Source organism: Eptatretus burgeri, chromosome 1 (genome assembly GCF_056783735.1).
Source record: "Eptatretus burgeri isolate ZD-2024b chromosome 1, Ebu_testis_v1, whole genome shotgun sequence".
Classification (NCBI taxonomy): Eukaryota; Metazoa; Chordata; class Myxini; order Myxiniformes; family Myxinidae; genus Eptatretus; species Eptatretus burgeri.
Window position 1 is genome coordinate 136,006,928 of NC_140961.1, and position 27,500 is coordinate 136,034,427.

At 46.6% G+C, this 27,500-nt stretch overlaps 1 protein-coding gene across 6 annotated transcripts in view; it reads right to left on the reverse strand.

Moving 5' to 3' along the window:
* Nucleotides 1-27,500, reverse strand: part of LOC147035510 (helicase senataxin-like) — a 442,380-nt gene that overhangs the window by 153,932 nt on the left and 260,948 nt on the right. For all 6 annotated transcript variants that reach the window (XR_015062693.1, XM_085899538.1, XM_085899543.1 and 3 more), the window contains one exon: nucleotides 14,569-14,700. Coding sequence is in view for 5 of the 6 variants with exons in the window: in XM_085899538.1 (XP_085755664.1) it covers nucleotides 14,569-14,700 (132 nt within the window). In the remaining variant the exon portion in view is untranslated. The remainder of the gene's footprint in view (nucleotides 1-14,568; nucleotides 14,701-27,500) is intronic.

Genomic DNA, 27,500 nt, shown 5'->3' on the forward strand with positions numbered 1-27,500 from the left:
AGAAGAAGAAGAAGAAGAAGAAGAAGAAGAAGAAGAAGAAGAAGAAGAAGAAGAAGAAGAAGAAGAAGAAGAAGAAGAAGAAGAAGAAGAAGAAGAAGAAGAAGAAGAAGAAGAAGAAGAAGAAGAAGAAGAAGAAGAAGAAGAAGAAGAAGAAGAAGAAGAAGAAGAAGAAGAAGAAGAAGAAGAAGAAGAAGAAGAAGAAGAAGAAGAAGAAGAAGAAGAAGAAGAAGAAGAAGAAGAAGAAGAAGAAGAAGAAGAAGAAGAAGAAGAAGAAGAAGAAGAAGAAGAAGAAGAAGAAGAAGAAGAAGAAGAAGAAGAAGAAGAAGAAGAAGAAGAAGAAGAAGAAGAAGAAGAAGAAGAAGAAGAAGAAGAAGAAGAAGAAGAAGAAGAAGAAGAAGAAGAAGAAGAAGAAGAAGAAGAAGAAGAAGAAGAAGAAGAAGAAGAAGAAGAAGAAGAAGAAGAAGAAGAAGAAGAAGAAGAAGAAGAAGAAGAAGAAGAAGAAGAAGAAGAAGAAGAAGAAGAAGAAGAAGAAGAAGAAGAAGAAGAAGAAGAAGAAGAAGAAGAAGAAGAAGAAGAAGAAGAAGAAGAAGAAGAAGAAGAAGAAGAAGAAGAAGAAGAAGAAGAAGAAGAAGAAGAAGAAGAAGAAGAAGAAGAAGAAGAAGAAGAAGAAGAAGAAGAAGAAGAAGACGACGACGACGAAGAAGACGAAGAAGAAGACGAAGAAGAAGACGAAGAAGAAGAAGAAGAAGAAGAAGAAGAAGAAGAAGAAGAAGAAGAAGAACAACGCCGAGCTCTCTATGAGCAGCGTTCGCTACGCGAGACGCTGCTTATAACTCATTCAACCAGTTTGAATGGAGAAAAGGAGTCATTCTGCTGTTTTGTGTCACTGTGTGTAGCACAATGTACATGGAGAAAAAAAAGAAAATTTGAGAATTGTCTGAGGAAGTCAGATACAAGATTGTAGCGAAACATGGACAATCTCAAAAAGTTACAAGTCCATCTCCAGACACCTTGATGTTCCTGTGTCCACCAAACACAATGTTATCAGGAAGTTTAAGGCCCATGGCACTGTAGCCAACCTCCCTGGATGTGGGTGCAAGAGAAAACTTGATCGAAGATTGCAGAGAAGGATTGTTCGAATGGTGGAGAAAGCACCGCGATCAACCTTCAGACACAAGGTACAACAGTTTAAACTCGCACCATCCGTAGCAAACTCAATGAAAGGGGGTTCTCTGGGAGAAGATGCAGTGCTGGGAGACAGACATAAGAAAGCCCAACAGGAGTTTGCCAAAATACACCCAAACAAGCCAAAATCCTTCTGAGAGAATGTGCTGTGGACAGATTAAACCAAATTAGAGCTTTTTCAGGTCAGGTGTCAGGTCAGGTTAGATCTGTGACCTGCTACAGGTACCATGTAAACCTGTACTAACCTGTTCCATGGTCGGGTTGTCGGCGACTAAACCGTCTCCCCCACCAGGTTTTCTGGTGAGGAGGGTGTTTGGATATGGACACCCAGCAGGATTAAAAACAAAACCTGTCAAAGGGCGGAGGAGCTCCTTGTGAGCCAACGGCCATCCATATCTAGTGCCCAACTGTGTCTGTGGACGTCCTCCTACAGTTGGGTTACTTTTTTATTAGGAGGTTGGTGGCAGGATTTGCACTCCGGCCACTGTAAAACCCTTCATTCCGCAAAACACAAAAACGCAAAAAAATCTGAAAACCCACTCCGTGGGAGTACCTCCTGCGCAGCTTCCCTTCGCAGGGTAGCTCACCGGATGACGGGATTGGGGCAAAGCCTTCGGGACCCCCAATCTTTGATGATAGGAAGGAAACCATGGGGTAACATCCCTGGGACAGATTGTGGGAGAGTGTGTCGGAGTGGTGCTGAGGTGTCGTCCACCAGACGGCGGTCTCCTTGGGTTAACCTGAGGCGGTCCCTTCGGGTGGGTGCCTGGAATGTCCTATCCCTAAGAGAGGATGATCACCTGTCTCTGTTATCATCTGAGCTCAAGCGTTTGGACATCGGGATTGCAGCTCTCTCTGAGGTTCGGAGACCGGATTGCGGCGAGATAATGGTGGGTGGTTACACCTACTATTGGTCTGGTCGCTCTGATGGTTACCATACCCAAGGAGTTGCTGTAGCTGTGTCCAATAAGCTGACTCCAATGATAATTGAGGTAACATCGGTCAACGAGCGTATGAGATTAAGGATTCGTCACTCCTTTGGTGTCATTTCCCTGGTCTCTGTTTATGCTCCGACTCAGGCGAGTGATCTCACCGTGAAGGATGCATTCTACGCAATGCTCGAGTCTGTGGTTGATCAGTGCCCCAGACAAGATACACTTCTCGTCTTGGGGGATTTCAATGCATCGACTGGAACTGATAGGGATGGTTATGAGGTGTGTGTTGGTCCCCATGGGTCAGGAACTATGAAACAGAATTGCACTCAGTTCCTTGACTTTGCAAGAAGTCATGGACTTAGGGTGGCTGGTTCATGGTTTCAGCGCCCACAAGCTCATCCCTGGACTTGGTATTCCAACGCTGGCGGTGTGTCAAAGGAGATTGACCATGTCCTCATTGACGGTCGTTGGAGGATGATCCAGAACTGCAGGGTCTACCGGAGTGCTCAGTTCCTCAATACTGACCACAGGCTTGTTGTAGCAACTCTAAAGCTGCACCTTAAATCCTGGAGAATGGTACCATCCCAGCCTAGGCTGGATATTGGCAAGCTCAGGGATGAGAGAGTAGCTGAGGAGTTTGCGAACAGGCTGAGTGGACACTTGGGGGGTCTGGGTGCTTTGGGGGGTCCTGAAAAGTTGTGGAGTGCCTTCAAGACTACCGTCCTTGATGTTGCCGGTGGACGTCTTGGAACTCACCGCAGGGCAAAGAAGAATTTTGTCTCTCAAGGGACACTGGATACCATTGACCAGAGTCGCAGGGCCAGGCTGAATGGCAGAGCTGAGCTGTTCAGGGAGCTGAGGCGTAAAACTGTACATGCACTGAGGGTGGACAAGGAGGCCTATGTACGTGGAATCTGTGAGGGGGTAGAGCATCAACTGTGGACAGGTGATTCTCATCCCGCTTACAGGGGAATTCACGCATTGCGTTCATCCAAGTCCATCCCTCGGAGCACTGCAGTTAGAGCAGAGAGTGGTAGGCTCTTGACAGAGGAGTCTGAAGTGAAGGCCCGCTGGGCCGGTTACTTTGAGCGGTTGTACCAGGCTGATCCCCCAGCTGTCGAGTTGGACGTCAATGGTGTTACAATCCCTGTTGCTGACCCTCGAATCAACTGTGGTCCACCTTCGCTTGTGGAAACACGGGCTGTGGTGAACCAGTTGAAACGGGGCAAAGCTCCAGGGATCTGTGGCATCCATGCTGAACTTCTGAAGGCTGGTGGAAATGCTGCACTCGTGTCGTTGCATGCAGTTTTGTGCTCTGCCTGGAACACAGGCATCATCCCAACTGATTGGAAGAGGGGCCTTGTTGTTCCTCTCAGGAAAGGGAAGGGTGATCGCCAAGACTGCAACAACTACCGAGGGGTGACGCTGCTCTCAGTGCCGGGCAAGGTCTTTGCTCGGATAATTCTTGATAGGGTTCGCCACCATCTGCTGGAGCACCAGCGTCCAGAGCAGTCAGGCTTTACACCAAAGAGGTCAACGATTGACCATATCCTTGCTCTTCGTGTCCTCACCGAACGCAGACGAGAGTTTTGGCAGGGGCTGCTTGCAGCCTATGTCGATCTCTGTATAGCGTTCGATTCAGTGAATCGGGAAGTTCTCTGGAGGATTCTTGGTCTTCGTGGGGTGCCACCAAAACTGATCGATCTGATGTCTGAACTCTACTCTGGTACTGAGAGTGCTGTGAAACGTGGTGGTACCATCTCTGACTTATTTCCAGTTGTTACTGGAGTTTGTCAGGGGTGTGTACTGGCCCCCACATTTTTCAGCACTTGTATGGACTGGATTTTAGGGAGGATGTCGGAGAGATCAAGCTGCGGTGCATCGTTTGGGAATGTCAAGATCTCAGACCTTGATTTTGCAGATGATGCAGTCATCTTTGCGGAGACTTTAGATATCCTTTTGGGGGCCCTCGAGGTGCTGAATGAGGAGTCGGAGCCGCTGGGATTACGGGTTTCTTGGGTCAAAACTAAGATCCAGGCTTTCGGTGACATCTTGGATGCTGCTGTCCTGTCTGTGTCTGTTTGTGGTAAGGATGTTGAGGTCGTGGAGAGATTCACTTACCTTGGCAGTGATATTCATGTCTCTGCTGGCTGTGACTCAGAGGTCAATAGACGTCTGGGTCAGGCCTGGGGAGTCATGGATTCACTGGATCATGGGGTGTGGTGCTGCCGGTATCTGTGCGGGAGGACGAAAGTCCGAGTCTTCAGGTCCTTGGTACTTCCATTCTTGCTCTATGGATGCGAGACTTGGACTCTGACCAAGGATTTGAGACGGAGACTTAATTCCTTTGGTGGCAGGTCTCTTTGGAGAATCCTTGGCGATCGCTGGTCGGATTTTGTGTCCAACGAGCAGTTGCTGAGAGAGACTTGGATGAGATTTGTTACCTGCATAGTCCGTGAGCGTCAGTTGCGGCTGTATGGAGATGTGGCTCGTTTTCCTGACGCTGATACTGCTCACCAGATTCTCTCAGCGAGGGAGTCTCATGAGTGTAGGGGGCCAGTGGGCCGACCACGTGCCTCGTGGTTACAGCAGGTTGACCATCATCTAAAGGAGATGGGGATGGGCCTGGCATCTGCCTGGGGGATGGCTAGACGGAGGCCCCTGGAGTACCGGCGGAAAGTGGATGCAGCGACGCGCTGTTCTGGCACATGCTCCCATACCTGACCTGACCTGAGCTTTTTGGTGAAGCACATAATCTCTGTTTACAGAAAACAAAATGAAGCCTTCAAAGAAAAGAACATCTTCTCTGCAGTCAAACATGGAGGAGGTTCAGTGATGTTTTGGGGTTGTTGTACTCCCTGTGGCAGTGGGTGCCTTGAATGTGTACATGACATCATGAAATCAGGAGGTGACCAAGGCATTGTGGAGCGCAATGTTCAACCCAGTGTCAGAAAGCTGGGTCTCTGTCCAAGGTCATGGGTCTTGCAAAAGGACAAAAACCCCAAACACACTTCAAAAAGCACCCATAAATGGTTCAAGACAAAACGCTGGACTGTTCTCAAGTGGCCAGCAATGAGTCCAGATCTAAATCCCATTGAACACCTGTGGGGAGATCTGAAAACAGCAGTTGGGAGAAGGCACCCTTCCAATCTGGGAGAACTGGAGCAGTTTGCGCAAGAAGAGTGGACCAAACTGCCAGTGGAGAGGTGTAGCAAACTCATTCATGGCTATAGGAAGCATATGACTGCAGTTATTTTGTCCAAAGGCTGTACTTCCAAATATTTAGTCCAGGGTGTCAATAATTTTGTCAATGCCATTTCTTTTTATTTTATGATTTAAAATAATATGTTAAGATCTGAATCAAAAACAAAGGTTCTGTCATATTAACAGTGAAATTAAGAATTGTGGAGACCAAATACTTTTGTCAATTTCATATAATTGTTGGAGAAAATTGTGTTATTTGAAAAAAGTGGAAGGGTGCCAATATTTTTGGCCACAACCTGGTACACTTCACTTGAGAAAACCCCAACGTGGGCCATATCAATCATAGACAGCAATAGCATACATGCTGCATGCTACATGCTATCACCCACATCCCTCCAACTTTTGGTGGTGCAGAATCTATTATTCTTACTTAAATGCACCTCCTTACTGGTAGACATAAAAGCACAAATAATTTGTAATCGATACCATGATGCTAATATAAGGAATATAATAAAAATGCAAAGTGGGCTAGATGTGTAGCAAGTAGGAAACATTCAATTAAGTTTGATGCAGGTGAGCAAACCCCAGTACAGTTTCAGATGTTTCTTGCATGTGGCAAAATAAGGCACTTTAAAAATTTATTTTCTAACAGTGGAGCAAGTGCACACCTGAGGTGTTGTGTTCAGCAAATGTTATTCCCATACTTGGCATTCAATGCCAGTCAATTCAAGTTAGAGATTGTCATTAAAGTTAAAAAACGAGAACGGCACAAGGTAGATAAGAGCGCATACCTCCGCCAGACTGAACAGTTTACGTTTTGTAACCCACTGATAGGCCGGATATGCACCCGGATCTTAACCAAAATCTAATCGCCTTATTCTTGGCACCCACCCAACTCATCCACCAAGTTTCGTCCGAATCCGTCAATAACTTTTTGAGATATAGTGCTACATGTCGTTTCTGGCCCCATCTCTAATGGTGAAGAATCACTTTTAAAATTCGAATAGCCGGATCCAGATCTTCACCAAAATCGAAAAAATTCATCCATGACACACACCCAAGTTTCATGTGAAACCATCCATAACTTTTTGAGATATCCTACTCACAGAGACAGACAGACAGACAGGGGTGAAAACATAACCTTAATCCACCTTCGGTGGCAGAGGGAATAAACTTATACGATAAGCAAAAATAAAAGCTTCCATCGAAGGGGCATTCAGAGCTTTGCATCATTTGTTATGAATTGATAATCTGTGTGCCTGCATTTAAAAGGCAGATAACACTGAACAACAAAAATTTTTTACTGGAGATGTGTAAAGTGATTTAGACTAATTTGGGTACGCTGATTTCAAAAATCATAACCGTTTTGCTGTATCACGTCAGGATTTTAAGTAACAGAAATATTCCCATTGCCTAGAAGTCAGGATTTCAATGAAATTTACAAAAATTCATTTATTCATTTATTTCATCATGAATGCTTCAAAATTATAGAAATTACAGAAAATCTCCACTAGAATGTAATTAAAAATGCTTTAGGCATTTGGCTTTGCGTTTGTGCTGCTCTGTGTCAGTTTCACGATGCAGGAACCAGCAGAAATCACCCATCATGTTCGGGTTGTGCCGCCCTTGGTAACGCGTCTCCATGAGTGAAATCTCTTGGTGGAATCGCTCGCCGTGCTCGTCCGAGACTGCTCCCAAGTTGTCAGGGAAGAAGTTCAGGTGCTGGTGTAGGAAATGGATTTTCAGGGACATCCTGGAGCCAAGTTTCCTGAAGGACTCCAGCAGCTGCTGCACTATTTCTTCATAGTTGTCCGCGCGCTCGTTCCCCAAGACGTTGTCCGTTACAGCTTTGAAGCTCCTCCACGCTGCCAGCTCTTTGGGGTTTAGAGTTGTCGGAAAAGTTTCGTCCTTCATAATCTGTCGGATTTGCGGTCCAACAAAGACACCAGCCTTGATCTTGGCCTCCGACAAGGTGTTGCCAAACCTTTCCTTGAGGTATAAAAACCCACGCCCATTCAGATCCATTGCCCGTACAAAACTTTTCATCAAGCCGAGCTTTATGTGGAGTGGTGGAAGGAAAACCTTGGCTGGGTCGACAAGGGCGACATGCTTCACGTTGTGTCGACCAGGTACATGCTCTTTTCGCTCTTCCAAATCTTTCTTCGTCCAGTGATTCTTGTCGTCTCTGCTATCCCAGAGACAAAGGAAGCACATGTATTTCGTGTAGCCTGACTGCAGCCCTAACAACAGCGCCACCACTTTCAAGTCTCCGCAGATGTGCCAGTTGAAGTCATTGTACTTGATGGAATCAAGCAGCTGCCGCATAGTCTCATAGGTCTCTGTCATGCCGAACGCGTGAGCCAGTGGGACTGATGGTTTCTCGTTGCCATTGTGGAGCAAAACAGCCTTCAAGCTGTTCTTCCCGAGTCGATGAAGAGGCGCCAGTCTGCAGGATCGTGATCACACCCAAGTTCTTTCAACAGACCGTTGATGTCACTGCAGAATGTCATCGTGTCTTCCATCTCAAAGAACTCAGCCATGTCTCTGTGACGTGCTCTGAACAAGGATATATTGGTGTTAGGTTCAAGTAGATTCCACTGCTGCAGCCTTGATCCAAGCAGCTCTGCCTTCGCCTTTGACAGCGAGAGATCTCTTACAAGATCATTTAAGTCTCCCTGGTTCAGAAGGTGTGATTCTTGAGTGTCGGGTTCAAAAGGTTCATCATCACCATCCTCTTCACCACTGCTTACAGCTATGTTCTGATCAGCTGGAGGTGTTGGAACGGCGTTCTCGTCATCATGAGGCACAGGTTTACGAGCAGAGACGCAGTCAGCGTACTTGATGTGACCTTTATTCTTCTTGTTGAAGCCGGCGATGCTTGTGCAGCAGAAATAACAATCATCATGATGATTCTGCGGCTCACGCCATATCATGGGCACCGCAAATGGCATGCTCGCGCGCTTGCCCACCAACCACTGAGTCAAGGTTGTGTGACAGCTTGTGCAGCAGATGTGTGGTGCCCAGCTCTGTTCTTGGTCCCCCACCTTACACCCGAAGTAGTGAAAGTAGGCGGCCTTCATTTTCACTGCTGTAGATATACTTCGCTGTTGATCTTTTTAGTATACCGACCACAGACATAACAGAAGTTGTCAGGATGATTGGTACAGGAACGCCTACTCATCTTTATCTGAAAGAAAGAAATATAACACAAGTTAACAACAATTGTACGAAATAGACATGTTAAAGACATATGTAAATTTCATTGAAATCCTGACTTCTAGGCAATGGGAATATTTCTGTTCCTGAAAATCCTGACGTGATACAGCAAAACGGTTATGATTTTTGAAATCAGCGTACCCAAATTAGTCTTAATCACTTTACACATCTCCAGTAAAAAAATTTTTTTGAAATTTGTTGTTCAGTGTAATTAAGTCCATGTTTGGCAGATCATTTTGAGATATCATGCTCACAAACAGACAGGCAGCCAAACAGGGGTGAATACATAATCTCCGTCCACCATTGGTGGCAGAGGTAACTACCAGAATTAAAGTGACAATGAAGAAGCCAACACATCTTTGACTTCATCGAGTTAATGGCTCTGAGGACGAGTGTAGACACATTTAATATTATCTCCAAGCCCCTTTGACTGAGGACGCACAATAATCATCTCGGAATTCCTCTCATGAAAGACCAAAGCAACTGCAGCCATGCACACTGGATAAAATATGACACTCACTTTCAATTCTATTATAAATGTATGAGGCTCTGCTGTTAGACGCAATCAGTTGCTTGCAATGTAGTGCATGCTGCGACAGTGCAAGTGCTTTCACAGGCAAAGGAAAAGACAGCCTTCAAGGCAATGAAAGATGTCTGCCAAGTAATGCAAGTTTTCAGATGGCTTCCATCTTCAAGTGGAATAGTTTCTGCCCCTTAAGGAATTTGTCTTTGTCATACAGCCAACGTGGGCAAGATGTCAACCTTGCAAAGCATGTCTTTTGTTATTATTTTGAGAATGTCAACTGGTGCACTTTCCACAAATAACTAGAATGGGCACTCAGTAGAGCGCATACCTTCGCCAACGCTACATTTTGCCCCCCCCCCCCAGAAACCGTTGATTGTGAGGGTATTTAATCCCATACCACATCTGCCATCTCATATGTGTTATGATGGCTTAAAAACATTAAATTTCCTGCTGTTTATCACTGATTCACGTACATTGCACAATTTCTGTATGAACTCCCTGACCTTTTTGGGTGTCGGTGTCAAGTCAATCTGATGACAACTGGTCACATTATAAGAAATTATTTTCTGGCATTTTAGGGGCATTTAGCACACACGAGTTTCTGTTTTTCTAAATAAGTTATTTATTGTGAAAAAACAAACATTCATTGTACAAAAATTACGATTTTGACCTTTTCATGACCTCGACATTGACCTTTGTACTCTTAATTTTGTAATTGGTATTAGAATGTGGGGAACAGAACAGTCAACATTTTGGTGTTGGTTTCATGCAAATCGGATAAGAATTGACCGTGTTATGACTAAAACCACACATTTTGCAATGTCGTGACCCCCCCTGACCTTTGACTCCCAACCGCTAATAAGGGTTATTACATCATTGTGTCATGTCACATATCACAAGATGGGGCATTGAATTCTGAACATTTTGGCATTAGTTGCATGCAAATTGGATACAAATTGACCGCGCTATGGTAAAAAGACGATTTTGACCTTTTCATGACCTTGACCTTGACCTTTGACCCGATCGCTCCCAAAATCTAATCAAAAGGTCCTCGGATAATAACCAATCATCCCACCAAATTTGCTGCGATTCAGTTCAATACTTTTGGAGTTATGCGAATAACAAACAAACACACATATTCACAAATAAATAAATAAATAAATGAATAAATACATAAATACACAGCGATCAAAACATGACCTTCGCAACAAAGTTTGTGAAGGTAATAAATAAATAAATAAATAAATACACAGCAATCAAAACATAACCTTCACAACAAAGTCTGTGAAGGTAATGATGCATTACTGTTACATCTGAAGCATGCAAACCATCAGCCAGAAAATCATTTCCAGAACCTTCTTCCACACATAAAAGCTCGACCTACTGGTTATGGTTTGAAGGTGTAAGATGGACAACTACTGATCCAGTGGATGGAAGGATAATCAGCGTGAGGATATTTTAGAAATAATCCTCTGTAGATAGAGTAAATCACAAGAGGTGTTGTTCCTGCTTCCATGCAGACCTGAGTGGTTGTACAAATTAGACCGACTTGAAGTACCCGCTCTCTATGGGAATGGCAAGTGAGGGGGTGGGAAGCAACTGTATTTTGTGTTGTACAACTTCTGAGTGTTCCTCTTTTTGAGCGATAACATCCAGTTTTCAAGTTATTCTGTCCAGCAGGCATACATTAGCAAGTATAATTTTTTTTCACCCACTTCCTATGATAATTCCCCACTCTAACATAACAGTAACTAGAAAATAGAATTTGATGTGAATGCATCAATGGAAATACCTCTGCCAACCACAGATGTCAACCCAGTATCAAGTTTAATCTCAACAAGTCTGGATACGACGATGGTTCACGAGCGGTATTGGACGATGTAGATTGTTTCAGAAGTAAAGGATGAGACAATGTGATAATTTTTGACCAAGTTATAAAAATGATCAACATGATGTGGTACGAGTGACAGGCTATTAGCTGCAAAATGTCGAAAACCCGGTTTCGTTCAACAACTTTCAAAATTTGACCTTTGCATAACCTTTAAAGGTCACAAAACAATGTTGTGGACATTAAAATAAGGAAACAGGATACGTGCTATAGCTTATTGGAGTTAGTTTGTCGAAGAAGGTCGAAAACCCAGTTCGATTCACACAACTCTGAAAATTTGACCTTTGTGAACTTTAAAGGTCAAAGGTCAAGGATTATGACCTTTGGTGCAAAACTTCCTCTGGAACATTCCAGGAACAATATGGCGTCATATCGGCTTTATGGCATTTCACACTCATCGGATTATCCATACTTTGATGAAATCAGCGTAAAAACAAACTTGAAGGGGGCGCCACGGGCAAGGGGTTCGAGATAGAGCAAAATGGTTTGAAGACTTTAGGTGGGGAATGACCTCATGATTATGCATAAAAATATTGTCATCCTAGCTCTCAAAGTTTGGGCGGTCATATGATTTTTATGTCAAAACTCGCAATTTTATAAGTTCGTGACCTTGTGACCTTGGGACGAAAATGAAAAATCGAGCTCCGTGGGGCTATGCAGGTGCCATTGGGCTCACCAAATACCGACACCCCTGCCAGATTCGACAAACTCCCTCGGAGAAGATTTAAAGTGAAATTGGCTACCCCCTAAAAACACATGTTTTTTGGGCGTGGCTCCGCCCATAATGTGCGCACCACGCCCATTCTCAGGAAAACACAACTACATCATGATATAAACCTCCCACCAAAATTTTATCAGGATCGGCTCAAAACCCATGGAGCTATGCTCGGGACAGACAGACAGACAGACAGACAGACAGACACACACCAATAACGAATATAGTGGTCACTTACTGACTCGTGAACCAATTAGAGGTCACATGAAAAACTAAAGGTCCCTTGAGAAAGAGAGTGAGAGAGAAAATACACAAGTAGAAGAGAGACATTAGGCCGTGGGCCGCTCGGCTTTATTATAAATAAAGGTATGCGTGCTTCATGCATGTAACCTGGGGGTTTTTTTTGGCCTCGACAGAGCTGTCAATTGCCTACACACTACCCAAATAAAGGTATGTGTCAGAAGAATGTGTTGCATGCTTGGAACAAGATCGCTCGTAGGGCGGCTACTCTGCTTGTAATAATAATAATGAAAATTATTTTAACAAAATTATTAACGTCTTTTCCATGTTCTCATAATAAATGTTTGTTTTTGATGACAAAAGCTCAAATGGTAAAAAAACAAAGTTATGGCCCGGACACACACACACACACACACACACACACACACACACACACACACACACACCCCCACACACACACACACACACACACACACACACACACACACACACACACACACACACACACACACACACACACACACACACACACACACACACACAATTAGAGGTTGCAAAACCCCGTCTTCTGCTGTGCAGGGGACAGGCTAATAATTATCACTAGCTGAAACCCCGTCACAGATGGATTCCATTCATTAAACCACCCTCACCAGCTCACACACACTCGAGGGACATGGACTGGACAGGGTGTGCTTGCCCCCGCATACTCATCCCCCGCCCCTGCCCTATTCAATCTGCTTACCCCCGCCCAAAAATGTAATTACCCCAGCCCCGCCTCTTCACTCCCCACCCCCCATCTTTTGATTCCCCGCCCCACTTGCCCCCGGGCCCCCACCCCCCCGTCCACCCCTCACACTCAACTCCGCCTCATTCAACCCAGCCCCCGCCCCATTTCCCCCTGTCTCCCGCTTTCAATTTGCTTACCTCCGTCCAAAAATTTGCTTACCTTGCCCCCCTGTCTCTTCACTCCCTGCCCCCGTCTCTTCATCCTCCGCCCCGTCTCTTCATTCCCCGCCTCCGTCTCTTCACTCCTCGCTCCCATCTCAACGAAAAGTGTTTATTCTGCTTCAGCGTTGAAAGTTGACTATTGTCACTATGTGCGATGCACTCTTACAGGTACGAAGTTTCTTTCAGTCCAGGTCACAGTACCGAGAAAAACGTGACGCGACCGCTAGGAGGAGCACAAAATTGGTCCTTCAGTATTAATATATAGATAGATAGAAGATAGAAGATAGAAGATACAGTAGACGCCACTTTATAAATCCATGGTTATAAAATCCAGCCGCTGATTGTGACCAAAATTAGTTGGAACGGAATTTTACATCGAGAAATCCGCCGTTTAATAAATCCACCTGCTTGGCACGTGCGCGGTCTCAACCTAAGCTTGATGTAGTATGCGCTGCCGCAGAGTGAAAAAAAAACAACAACAAGAGCAACTGGTGATGGACTTTGAATCCCGCCACCGCTCGAATCCCTCCGACCCCGAATCCCAATAGCCAAGGGAAGAAAGCGACGACGAACCCGAGCCGATGCCAACAGCGGCAGAGATGTGGACGGCACTCGCCAAATTGGACAGGGGACTGCAGCTCAGGTTTTGCCCATCCCGATTTCTGCCACGTGACGGATTCAATAAAGGAACATTTGCGCAAAACCTTCCCTCCCAAGCAAGCGACCTTGGAGAGATTCATTTGAACAATCCCCTTGTCACCGTTTGATAAATCAATGTTTTTGTAGCATAAAGCAGTGTTTAACGACATTCGCTTTTTGTCTTATCTATCCAGAAGGTGGCTGAAAATAGGTTCGCCGCTTAATAAATCCAGCCGGTTAATAAATCTAAACCGCGTGGTCCCATGGTGGATTTATAAAGTGGTGTCTACTGTACAATGTTTATTGTTACATTTTTTGTGTCAAATTCACATTCTGAGGTAGTCACCATGTGCAGAAGAGGATTTTACATTGCAGACGCTATTTTCGAGGAGTGGAATTAGTAATTACACCTCTCAGCAGTAATTTTCTGACGACGGACGTAATGGCGTCAGCGAATAACCGATGATGTCATGACGTCCTGACGCCTCTCAGCGGTGACGTCACATGTCGCCATGTAAACGAATGTAAAACGAAAAGTGTTTATTCTGCTTCAGAGTTGAAGTTTGACAATTGCCACTTTGTGCAATGCACTCTTACAGGTACCATGTTTCTTTCAGTCCAGGTCACAGTACCGAGAAAAACGTGACGCGACCGCTAGGAGGAGCACAAAATTGGTCCTTCACTATTAATATATAGATACGTAAAAAGTGAAATGTAATCGGTGAAGTGGTGATGAGAGGAACACATCCCCCACCCATTATGTCATCAATTCTTATGAGAAAATTGCTTCGATTTACATCGTTTCAATATTCGTCACTTCTCAGCAACACACCCCCCACATAAACTGGGGTCTTACTGTATAACAACATGGAAACACCTGGTGTAAAGCTCAATTGAAAATAAAAAATGAAATCCATTACTGCAAGCAAAATGAAATCTATCCTTTGGGGGAAAACGCTCTCGTTTCACTTATTGGCTTAGTTTTCATCCTGACCATTTCACCTTCGACTTGTCGTCTCATCTTGATTCTCTCAGAGACAAAAGTGACGGATATTGAAAAAAAAAAACTTACCTCGTCCACAATGATGCAGCCAAAACCAGATCGCAGGATGTCCTTCAATTGGAAACTATCACTCGCGTTGAGGCTACAACAGATGATATGTGCTCCGGAAATCACAATTTTGTGTAATTCCAGGCGTTTTTGCTGGGAAAGAGAGATATAGGATAATGTGAATAGGGGTGGTGGCAGGGTATGATTTGTTCAAAAAACGAATAGTAAAGTTAAAGGTCCACAGAGTAAATTAAAATAAAATAATTTGAAAAAACAACAATCACGTTTGGTTTAATGAATAGATATTGTTTCAGATACTGTAACATTTAATCGTTGTTCTTTTCTTGAATAAATATCTTTAAACGAAGATTTTAATGTTTTCTGGTGTCCTTTTATGCTCAATTGGCCCCGCCCCCCTCCCAATACGGCGATGAAATATCACGTAACCCGCCACTTCATCTCAACCTCAGGTTCATGCATGTATGGTCGTACAGCACCTTCCACATAATGATTTTGACAATCGTCATAATCAAACATTTGATTTTTACAACAGAAGTTAAATATGCATTTCAATAAAAAGGATATATCAAAGCTTTTCAACTTGCACTCCTCAAGCTAAAACCGCAAGCAGATGAAGAAGCACCACCAAACTCTCATTTATAAAGTTACAATGTAATGTCCTCAACGTTGATTGGTTGAGAGAAAGGATGGGATTACCTGATTGGTGGAACCACAGAGCATAATGAATAATGAGTAGGTGGAAATGAACCATCATGAATAATGATTATGTGGAGATGAATCACCAAAGTACCAGCAGAAGTGTAATGCTAAGCTGAGGGCTAGTGGGTGGAATTGGTGGGGGGGGGGTGGTTTTCATGATGACTCAACGTTGACTGTGGTACAGTTATAACAGTGTCAAGCCATCAGTCAAAATAGATAAAAATTTCGGACAAATTCTGTCTACAAAGAATATGGTTGGTTGGCCTGATGAATTTTGCCTCCATTGCACGAAGGTGAGCTAAACTGTGTCCTCAACTCAGGATTTTAAACCAGCCAATACGATATTGCTCTGCACACTGAGGATTATTCAGTTAATGGTAACCAATTGCAGAGGCACAGGGAATATTTGTCGTACTGTGCACATTCATACGAGCCCAAGTTGGTTGTCTCTGTTAAGTTGAATGACCCCATCTGATCCCGAAAGGGACATGTTGTTCAGACCAGATAAAAGCTCTGGCATTGTTATTCTGAATAAGAGTGACTACGTTGTGAAAATGGCTGTGATTTTGAGCGGTGTCGAAGTTCCAACACCTGGGAAATACAACTGAACATGAACACACATCTTGTTTGGAGAAACAAATGGCGAAAAGACTATTGTAACTCTGGAAATGAGGAGACCTCTCTAAGGAAGTTTATGACACAATTAGACCTGTCGGATCGCAAAGACCTCGTATGTTTGATCTGCCAAAGACTCATAAAGATGGTGTTCCTCAACGGCCGATCCTTTCATGAAATCGCCAGATGGTTATGTGAACTATTGCAGCCAGAACTGGGCAGTGTCTCAGAACATGTAAATGTGGATTCCTTCACCTTTGCCGATGCCATATGGTCTGTCACACACCAAAACAAGAATTCCACAATGTGCTCATATGATGTAGCCAGTCTATTCACGAATGCCCCACTGACAGAAGTGATCGAAGTCTGTGCGCAACTTCTGTATCATAGTCACTGGACACCCCCACCGATCTCTAATTCTGTCTGCGTTGAATTAATGAATATGGCGATCCGTTCTGTCGAGTTCAGTTTCAATGATTCAATGTATTCTCAGATCGATGGGATCCCCTCGAGGCACCATCATGGCAAACATCTTTGTAGGTTACTGTGAAAAACATGCCTTTGCAGATCCACATCCTGGGAGTTCAACCCCCTTCCATCTATTATCGGTACATGGATGACATCTTCGTTGTCATCAAGTCAACCTCAGCACGTAAAGACTTCTTGGCACACCTGAACTCTCTCCATCCATCCTTCAAGTTCACCTTAGAGATGGAATGCTCTGGCGTACTTCCCTTCTTAGACGTCTTCGTTGAGAAATCGGCCGACGCTTATAAAACCACAGTCTACCATAAGTCTACTTTTACTGGGCAGTATACAAGGTGGGACTCTTACAGTTCCTCTCGATACAAGATTGGATTGATTGATATTTTGGTCAATAGAGCAAGAAAGATCTGCTCCACAGATAAACTCCATGCTGAAATTGAGACCATCAAGACGATTCTTCTTGATAATGGGTATCCTGAACAGGTCATCAATAAAATAAAATTTTATATATATATATATATATATATATATATATATATATATATATATATACATATATATATATATATATATATATATATATATATATATATATATATATATATATATATATATATATATATACATATACATATGTATATTTTCTATATACATATGTATATTTTCTATATACATATACAAATTCCTGAACCCATGAAAGAATCCTATAATCGGACCTGGTCAATGTCCTGTATACCTACATCTACCTTGGAAAGGCAAAGTATCTCATCGGATTGAAAACCAGATCAAACAGACAGTGTCCCATTCTTACTATGCTGTTCAACCACGAGTGATTTTCACCACCTGCCGGTTGCTTCCCTCAGTACAAAAAGACATTCTGCCACCTCTCGTATAAATAAGATTATTTACGAATTTCAGTGCCATTGTGATGCTAGGTATGTGGGCCGCACATCTTTAAGATTGAAGGATCATATTGAACAACCCATCCCTTTGTGGATCAGACGGGGTCAGTCAACCGAACAGACGACCAACTCGGGCTTGTAAGAATGTACAGAGTACAACAACTATTCCCTGTGCCTCTGCAATAGGATTAAATTTACTGAATAATCATCAGTGTGCAGAGCAATATCGTATTGGCTGGTTTAAAATCCTGAATAGAGGACGCAGTTTAGCTCACCTTTGTGCAATGGAGGCCACATTCATCAGGTCAACCAATCCTGTTCTTTGTCGATAGAAAGAATTTGTCCAAACTTTACATCTATTTCGATTATGATGGCTTGACTGTGTGACAACTGTACCACAGTCAACGTTGAGTCATCATGAAAAGCACCCTCCCACCCACCCCCCCCAGTAGCCCTCAGCTAATTACCATTATGCTTCCACCGGTTATTTGGGATTCATCTCCGCCTAATCATTATTCACTAGTGCAGGCCCGTAGGTGCGTACCAGTAGGTGCGTGCCTGTACGTGCAGCTTCGTTCCTTCGTTCACCCCCCCCCCTCTCTCACCTATCTATAATTATAGATAGATAATCTATATAACTTCCCCCCCTCTCTTGAATTGTGACACCCCCCCTCTATCGCCCCTCCTCTCGCCCCTCTCTATCGCCCCCTCTCCACCCTCTCTCCCCCTCTCCCCCCTCCTCTCTCGCCCCTCTGAAAACGTATTCACAAATGTCTACCAAATGTCTACCTTTCCAACACTGAAAAAAGCAATAAAATGGCCGTAACTTGGGAACCGCTTGTCCGATTAATATCAAATCTTGAAAACACACATCCGCCCCCCCCTCTCCCCCCCCTCTCGTTACAAAATAATAGTAACATACAAAAAATAATAGTCAAGAAAATTCAAACCTTGGGATGAATTAATATTTGAACAATTAATTCAAACCTTGGGGAAGAACAGCTTTCAAACCTTGAGAAACAAAGAATAAATAAATAAATAAACATTAATTGTGACGTCATTCGTGACGTCATATCACCGTGTCCTGTCATTGGTTGACAGACGTTATTGGTCATTATTGGTTGACAGACAATATATAGGTCGTTATTGGTTGACAGACATTGGTCATTGTATCACGTTATTCTTAATACTGCCAATTATTGTGCTATTATTGTTATTAATTTGGGAAAAAATGGCATGATAAGGTGGAACGACACTTCAGCTGTGATATATACACCTTTCCAACACTGAAAGAAATCAATAAAATGGCCATAACTTGGGAACCGCTCGTCCGATTGACATCAAACCTTGAAAAGGCACATCTGCGGGTCCCCGGCAATATTCCTATATAGCAAGTTTCAATCAGATCGGACTGGCGGTCGTCGAGAAACGGCGGTCGGAGTCGGACAGACAGACAGACACACCCACACAGAGATTGCTGGAATTATAGATAGATGATGCTCTATGGTTGCACCAATCATGTCATCCCGTCCTTTCTTTCTCTCAACCAATCAACGTTGAGAACATTACATTGTAACTTCATGAGAGTTTGGTGCTTCTTCTTCATCTGCTTGCGGTTTTATCCTGAGGAGTGCAAGTCAAAAAGCTTTAATAATGTCCATATTATTGAAATTCATATCGTCGTAGCCTGAGGATTCTTGATCAGAAAAGTATTCGTCAAATTAACTTTCTGACAAGTCTGATGGGAGTTGTGTGCCCATTATCCATTGTGTGCTGAGAATTTTTCCTTTGATTACGTCGTGGCAGTTATCTGGAATTTTTTAGGGGCACCTGCTGGGTTTGTTTTATTAACCGTAACACCTCAAAAAATTATTAGAATTAAATACCACATTCAGTTCTTTGTTCATTACTTTATAATCAATATAATCACATTAAAAACATATTTTTTTTCTGATTCTGTGGTTTCTGATTTTTCTGATTTCTGATTCTGTGTTTTTTTTTTTGCACGATTGACGTCAATTCTTCTTCTTCGTTTGGTGTGACGTCACAATCGACGCTGAGGACCTGATTATGTGCCTTTTCAAGGTTTGAACAATTTTTCTTCAATTGGGGGCCTGCGAGAGAGGAAGCGAGAGAGGGGCGAGAGAGGGGCGAGAGAGGGGCGAGAGAGGGGCGAGAGAGGGGCGAGAGAGGGGCGAGAGAGGAGGAGAGAGAGGGGCGAGAGAGGGGCGAGAGAGGAGGAGAGAGAGAGGTGAGAGAGGGGAGGGAGAGAGGGGAGGGAGAGAGGGGAGGAGTCACAATGGTCAAGAGAGGGGGAGAGAGGAGGGGGCGAGAGAGGGGGACGGGAGAGGGGGGATGAGAGTGGGAGCGAGAGAGAGGCGAGAGAGGAGAGGGGAGAGGGGGGCGGGAGAGGGGCGTGGGAGAGGGGGGCGGGAGAGAGGCGTGGGAGAGGGGGCGGGAGAAGGGCGAGAGAGAGGCGAGAGAGGGGGCGAGAGAGAGGGGGTGAGAGAGAGAGGGGGTGAGAGAGAGAGGGGGTGAGAGAGAGGGGCGAGAGAGAGGGGGCGAGAGAGAGGGGGCGTCACAATTCTTCTTCTTCGTTTGATATGACGTCACAATTGACACTGGGGACCTGAGTATATTTCCCAGGTGTTTCCCAAGTTATGGCCATTTATGAGACTGTTGGTCCGATCTAATTGAAACAATGCCCCAATCCAGTCGTCGTTTACGTGAGTGAAGGAACAAAGCTGCACATACTGGCACGCACCTACGGGCCAGCACTAGTATACCAAAATATGATACTTTGAAGAAGGGGTACCTATTCTGATGGTTTTGCGAGTTTTCAATGAAATTACCTAATTTTTGTTTTTTTTCTTTTGGCAAAATAAATGAAGGTCATAGGTATGTAACTTATTCTAACAACTAATGTAATCATCAAAATACCAATTTCTGGGATTATTAAGAAATAATACACACCTATTTTTATTACTGCTCTATTCAGTGACTGTCAGATGCTGAAAAGCACTAAAAGAGAAGATTCATCGAACAAATTCTTGGATGTAAATTTTCAATTCCATCAATTCTGGGAGGAACAAAAAGCTCTCTAAATTCTCCAAAACTGTTTTAACTGCATTTTAAATTAATAAAATATTTTTTGAATACCTGGAAAAATATTTTAAAATTTTTTAAAGAAAATTAATTTTTTTAATCAAATTCAAAAAAGTGTGACGTGCAGTCGGACAAAAATGCAAAATTACTCTAAACCAAAGCCATGCACGTTTTCAATATTTTTTTTAATACTGTTATATCTATATCACTGTGCCCCATTTGTAAATAAATTTTAGTGAAAATAATCTGATGCACAGAAGAATAAAAGCATTTTTTTTAAAAACGTGACATGCAGTCGGACATTTGGGTTGGAAAGTTCGGTCAAGCCGTTGGTATATATATATATATATATATATTGTTGCGGTTTTCGCGCCCGCCGGCGTGCTGACGGCCACGTAACTCGAATCGCGGCACGTCGCCCACCGGACGGACAATCCAGTCATGACCCTCTCGGACTAACGCCGGGAACCAGTCACGGGTGGACCTTTCGGTCTCACCGCGATCGAGCCAATCAGCCCCCGCGTGGGATAGGGTTGCTCGCCAAATTCGACCTACCTAAGTACCCACGCGGAGGGTAGACCGGGCGATCGCACCTCGCCGCAGGTCGACTTCGGACACGGGCCACTTAAGCGACCCGTTCCGTACTATCAGAATAACCGAGCGGTGTTATCGTCGACCTCGACGGTTCGATTAATTATCGGGCGTATTCAGCCCACTACCAACCCTTTACGTGAAGCAAGATGAGGATTCAATGGAGGAAAAGACGAAGCGAAGCGGGAGAACAGTTCAACAATAAAGCACATTTATTCGCGGCACACGGGAAGCACACAAATACAATTCCACCAAATGCACACAAAAAAAGAAAACACAATTCCATTTACACAAAAAGCAAATATAAAAGTGAAAACACAGTGCAGAGCTAATACCGACTACCGAGCACACGGCAACACTTATACAATTCTACTTCACAGACGGCGCCGACAACACATACCCAAAACCAAGGAAAAGAAATACCCTCAAGGATGAGGCGGACCTGAGGCCGAGACCGGGTCGCGCCTACCCGTCTGGTGATGAGACGCGGAGCGGCGATGGCGCCTCACTCCGCGGGCCCCGCGGACAGTGCCTGGCAGGGGGTGGGAACGGGGCCCCCTTGGTCGCACTATCTCAGCGCGGGGGGAAAACAGGAGGGGGTTGCTGATGCTCGGGGTATAGAGGATCTTTATTATCCCTGGTGTGCGTCTCCACCTCGGCCAGGTCGCGCTGCCGGCCTCCCTCGGGCGTGCAGCTCCTGGCACTGACGCGAGCACCCCCTCGTCTGCCTTCGCCGCTGCCGCCTCTCCGCCTCTGGACTCTCCACCCTGGACTCTTCTTTGGGCTCCCCTCGTTCGACTCTCTTCAGCTTCTCCAGCTACTGCAAGCTTCAGGCCCCAGACTTCCACACTCTTCTCTCCGTTCCGACTCCTTCTCGTTCTGCTGACTGACGAACACCGTCCTTTTATCCCCCCGTAGCTTCGCCTTTGACCCCCTCCCTTTGACCTTTCACCTCGCTCCCCATTGGCCCGAGAAAAAGTGGGCGTGAAGGCTTTTTGATCCACAAATTTGCATATATCGATCGTTCTGGAGGCGGGGCCAAATCGCCCCTCGCTCACCGATTGGACGGCAAAAAGTGGGCGTGTGTCGTTTTTGATCCGTTTTTGGAGCACAAAATCCGTGATTTTGTACACGCTGTTCGACGCGCGCTCTGCACGAATCCAACACCGGTACCCACAGCGGGGCAAGAACGGTGGCGATGCTACGGTTGCGAGGTGTGACGGGAAGGTCGTGGCGGTTGTGGTGAAGTGGCGTTGTGGTTGGTGGTTGATGTTGTGGTTGTGGTGGTAATCATGGCGGTTGGTCCAAAATAAAGATAGTAAAAGAAAAACGGCTATCCTGAAGAGTCGCAGCTCGCATAAATGACATGTATTCCCACTAGACAACGGGTTTGGGCCTAACTACACATGCACTTACCGAGATACCTCACCTAAGGGACCTGAATGGTGGTTTGCGAATTTGGTAACCACAACACTACCCCCTTCCCTTTTTACAGACTCGTCCCGAGTCGTCAAATTTTCGTGTGCCATCATGTGTAGTTTTCCCCTAGTACATTTTACCTACGGATCCCTGAGTGCGACATTCATGGTATTCGTGTCCCCAAAATAAATAACCTGAGGGCTGCGTAACTATCTAAACAAACTCACTCACACGGACGACTTAAATAAAATTGCCGGCGCTAGACAGACATGCCGGGGGCGCACTCATATTTACAGTACATCTTAACCTTAACTTACAAATTTTACACTAAACCATGGCCCAGGATCATTGAACTCTGCAAAAGAAAAGCAGTTAGCAGGGAGCCAGGCTGCCCGCATGCAGTCTCTGACTCAAAACAATGCAGGTGACAGGGAACGTGGCTGGCTGCTCACACGCAGTCCAAGGCCTTCCCTTTTGAACGGAACTCAGTGAACCACAACGGTGCATGGGCCGCACAAACGTAGTCTCCGTGCCAGCTCAAGTGGCACACGCAATGAGCACAACGAATGGATGCATGAACGGTTTGAACTGAATGCAGTGAACCACAATGGTGCATGGGCTGCACAAACGCAGTCTCCGTGCCAGCTCAAGTGGCACACGCAATGAGCACAACGAATGGATGCATGGACACAAACACGGTGCACGGGCCGCCACTGCAGGCCCGTGTTGTAGCTGCCAACAGGGCAGTTCTCGCAGCTTGCAAACTGTTGCCTTGATCCTGGCGCACATGGAAATGAACAGGGGGGGGCAAAGCAAAAATTGAACGGGGCTGGTGAACGTGGGCAGTGGGCATGGCATGGCAAAGGCAGCAGGCAAACACAGCCCGCAGAAGAAGGCCGCTGCAGGCAAACACAGCCCGCAGATGAACTGGCCGGCACAGGCCTTGAAGAAAACAGCCAGCAGATGAACTGGCCGGTACAGGCCTTGCAGCACAACAACAGCTGCCGATGAAGTTAGCCGGCCTTTGCCGTTCAGTGGAGGTTGGTGGAGGGAGTGCGGTGGTGCTGGCCACTCAGAAGGCGGGCTCGGACCGACCTACCTGTCTCCCTCCCACCTATCGCCTTTGCCTGTCACTGTACATACCCACTCCCTTAATTTGTCAAACCCCAATTTAGCCCCAACTTATTTTTTTGTTGTTTTTATTTTTACTTCCCCACTATAAATCGTCCCCTAACCCCCTTTATCGTCCTTGTTCGGCTAACCTATCCTGTCACCTAGCCTACTCCCAACCCCTACGTTCCCTTCCCGGAGGGGAACAAGGGAGAGCTAACGTCCTGTGTCGAGGCCCAATTCAAGCCTCAGAATGGCCTCCCCAGAGTTCGGCGATCTATAACCCAAAGTGGGTCCAGCGGCCCACAACGAGAGTGAGGGGATGGATGGTGCGGAGGGGTACATCTCCTAATCTACCCTGACCATTTAACTGTTAAACTACCCCGGGGCTTTCAACAAGCGCCTCTCGCTTAAACTATTGGTTCTAACAACCCAGATTCCCGTCGCCTGTGTTGGTGTCCTTACAATTTCGGGCCTCGCCCCCCAATTTTCTCTCCGTGCCCTCACACGGTCTCCTGGCTGGGATACGTGGCTCCCTTTGGCAGGCACGACCCTCTGCCGATTCTCCCGCTATGGCACCCCCGGGCACTACACTGCCTCCGAGCCTACCAGCTCCCTAACACCGGGGAGTGCCCCCCATGGCACCTCCCCTGAAACGCACACGTGGCAGGCCAGCCTCCCGGGCCCCTTTCCGAGGGTCACCCGTGCCCACAACACTGCCCACGCGGCTACTGGCGCCCCGGGCCCCCGCACCAAGCAGGCGCACCCGTGCCCACTACGCTATCCCGGCCCCCCATGGGCCCATGGCCTACCGCGGCCGACTAGCCTGGTGCCCGGGGTACCCACTCAGCGATACTCACCTTTCGCAGCCAGGCTCCCAAGCCCGTCAACAGGGCTCCTGCACCCCTCCAAATGGGTCTCGAGCCTACTTTCCCACCAACAACAAAACGACCTCCATATTTCAATTTGACTAACCCACTAACTCAGTCTACACTGACCCCGGGGGTCCCTTGGGCGGGAGTCACTCCTCCCCCCAATCACTCATCGCACCATGCATTCCCCATTCGCTCCATACACACAGACCCGCTGGCCTCACTCACTCAACATGTACACGTACTCTCCTCACAACCAAAAACTCTTCAACACACACCGCTGAACTCTGCCATCCTTCTATCTGCATCCCCTAACTAACTCGTGCTCCCACATCGTCCCTTAAACTACAGCACGTTCCTTTTAACACTACGTAGCTAAACTACGTCCCCTCTACACATTCACAAGTCTGTCACGGTCTCCAAATAATCATTTTATTTCCCAACCTAAATCTGGCTACAATCCCTCTACCTAATCCATTCCACGGACTCCATGAGGACTTACCCCTGCCCCATGGAGTCGGTCTAACTAAGCTAACCCTTCCCCCTAACTAGTTTTCATCCTGTGCCCAGGGTAAGGGGGTCTTCCACCCCTTGCCCAGGAATCCTGTACACCCGAAAGTGAGGCTTGCTTTTTTTTTTTTTTTTTCATGCGCAGCACCTGCGCGGCAACTCAGAGCTCGCGCACTTTGCACCTGCCCGTGACGTCATGCAGCTGCACGTGTACCTCGTCCCTCCTTGGACGGTACCATCCGGCCGGGATACCCCTCGTGCCGGATTCCAACCACACGTGCAGCCATGACGTCACCGTGCGCAAAAAAAAACACAAGCCCCACGTCTCGAGGGGTTCCCCACGCGAACACATGTGCCTTGCCCGTTGGAGCTTAACACACACGATCGCGTGGAGAACCCGTCCGGTCCAAATCCGAAATCCTGCCTAAACTTTGTCCGTCCGCGGGATCGGCAAATCCACCGCGTGCGTTTCCGGACCGGGACTTCACTCTCGCAAGCGAGCACGTGGTGGTCTCGTGCGTTGCACAGCACGAACCTCGTGCTCGCGGCTGGGTGAACCCGGCACGGTCCTCGAAACAACTACAGCCGCTACTCGGCTTTCTCTCCTCTGTCGCCGTCTCCATTCCACACACGCATACCTGCGTGTTACGACGCACACAGTCCACTCCATCACATTCACACCGGGAGACGCGGCTGCGTGCTCCCGCATGCCAACCGACATCTCCCTCTCATACCGCTCTCTCACACACACGGTCTCCCTTACATAACCCATACCACTCACACGTGGTGCTCCATTCACTCGTGCCTCACTCACACACGCGGGGGCACTCACCCACGGTGCCTCATCCATACTCCCTGCCTCATCCACACACGGCGTGCTGGGAAGCACGTACTCCGGCACCATCGCCACCACACCACTCACACGTGGTGCCTCACTCATACTGGCCGTTTCACTCACACACACGGCCTCACTCACACACGGTGCCCCATCCACACCCGGCGTGCTGGGAAGCACGCACTCTGGCACCATCGCCACCACACCACTCACACGCGGGGTCGCTTCCACACACGGGGACGCACTCACACCTTGCACCACACACACAGGGACAACCACACTGGGGATTCGTGTCCCCACAAGGGTCTCCGGGGCCTCTATACCCCCCAAGCTCTCCGTGCACCCGTCCACAGCACCCGTCCCCTCAACCTCGCAAAGCACGACCGAACTCACCTGGTCGTGACTCGCCTCAAGGGGGCATACTCCCTCCCCTCGTTCCTGGAGGAGGCCATCCAGGTGCTCGCACTGGGTCTCTACCCAGTCCGCCAGCTCACCCCCATTGTCCTCCACTACCTCTGTGTGTGTGTGTGCGTCACTTACCCCGTCTTCCTCGTGTAGTCTTTCCTCTATTTTTTCTATCTCCCGTGTCTCTGCCAACTCTTCACCCTTTACCTCCCTTGTCTCCACTATTATTTCCTTTGTCACGGCCTTCATGCCCGCCTGCAGGCATCGGCCCATGTTCTGCGTCTCACCCCGGAACTTTTTCATTTCTTCCTTCATGTTTGCTTCCATTCCGTTTATTTTTGTATCCATCTTTTCGTTTATTTGTTGTGTATTGCCTTTCATTTCGTTTTTCATTTCATTTGTCATTGCCGCATTCATTTGTGCCAGCATGGTGAATAGCTGGGCCATGTCGGATGCACTCAAGTGAGCCGTTTCGGCAGGGATTGGGGAAGGGTCTTGGTGGAGAGGGGGGGGGAGGTGTCATACACCGCGGCCGCTGCCGCACCCACCTCGGGCCCTGGGTTCAGTTGGGCGAGTCCGTGTTCCTGCACAATCAACATTTCCTGCTCGGGGATTCCATCCTGGACCATGGATTCTACATTACTACACATATACATTTCTAATACCCCCGGCTCCCGCTCGCCTTGAGACGCCATCTTGCTTCTCGTGAAGGGTTAATTTGCTCGGTCGTAATTTGGAGGGAATCGGGGGTCGCTTCTCTCACCCCTGGACCGATTCCCGTGAATTTCGCTGGAGACAGGAGAGCCTGTTGTCCCGCTCTCCAATACCAGTGCTGCGAGGAGGGCGATGAATTTGTATCGCACGACCTGACACCAGTGTTGCGGTTTTCGCGCCCGCCGGCGTGCTGACGGCCACGTAACTCGAATCGCGGCACGTCGCCCACCGGACGGACAATCCAGTCGTGACCCTCTCGGACTAACGCCGGGAACCAGTCACGGGTGGACCTTTCGGTCTCACCGCGATCGAGCCAATCAGCCCCCGCGTGGGATAGGGTTGCTCGCCAAATTCGACCTACCTAAGTACCCACGCGGAGGGTAGACCGGGCGATCGCACCTCGCCGCAGGTCGACTTCGGACACGGGCCGCTTAAGCGACCCGTTCCGTACTATCAGAATAACCGAGCGGTGTTATCGTCGACCTCGACGGTTCGATTAATTATCGGGCGTATTCAGCCCACTACCAACCCTTTACGTGAAGCAAGATGAGGATTCAATGGAGGAAAAGACGAAGCGAAGCGGGAGAACAGTTCAACAATAAAGCACATTTATTCGCGGCACACGGGAAGCACACAAATACAATTCCACCAAATGCACACAAAAAAAAG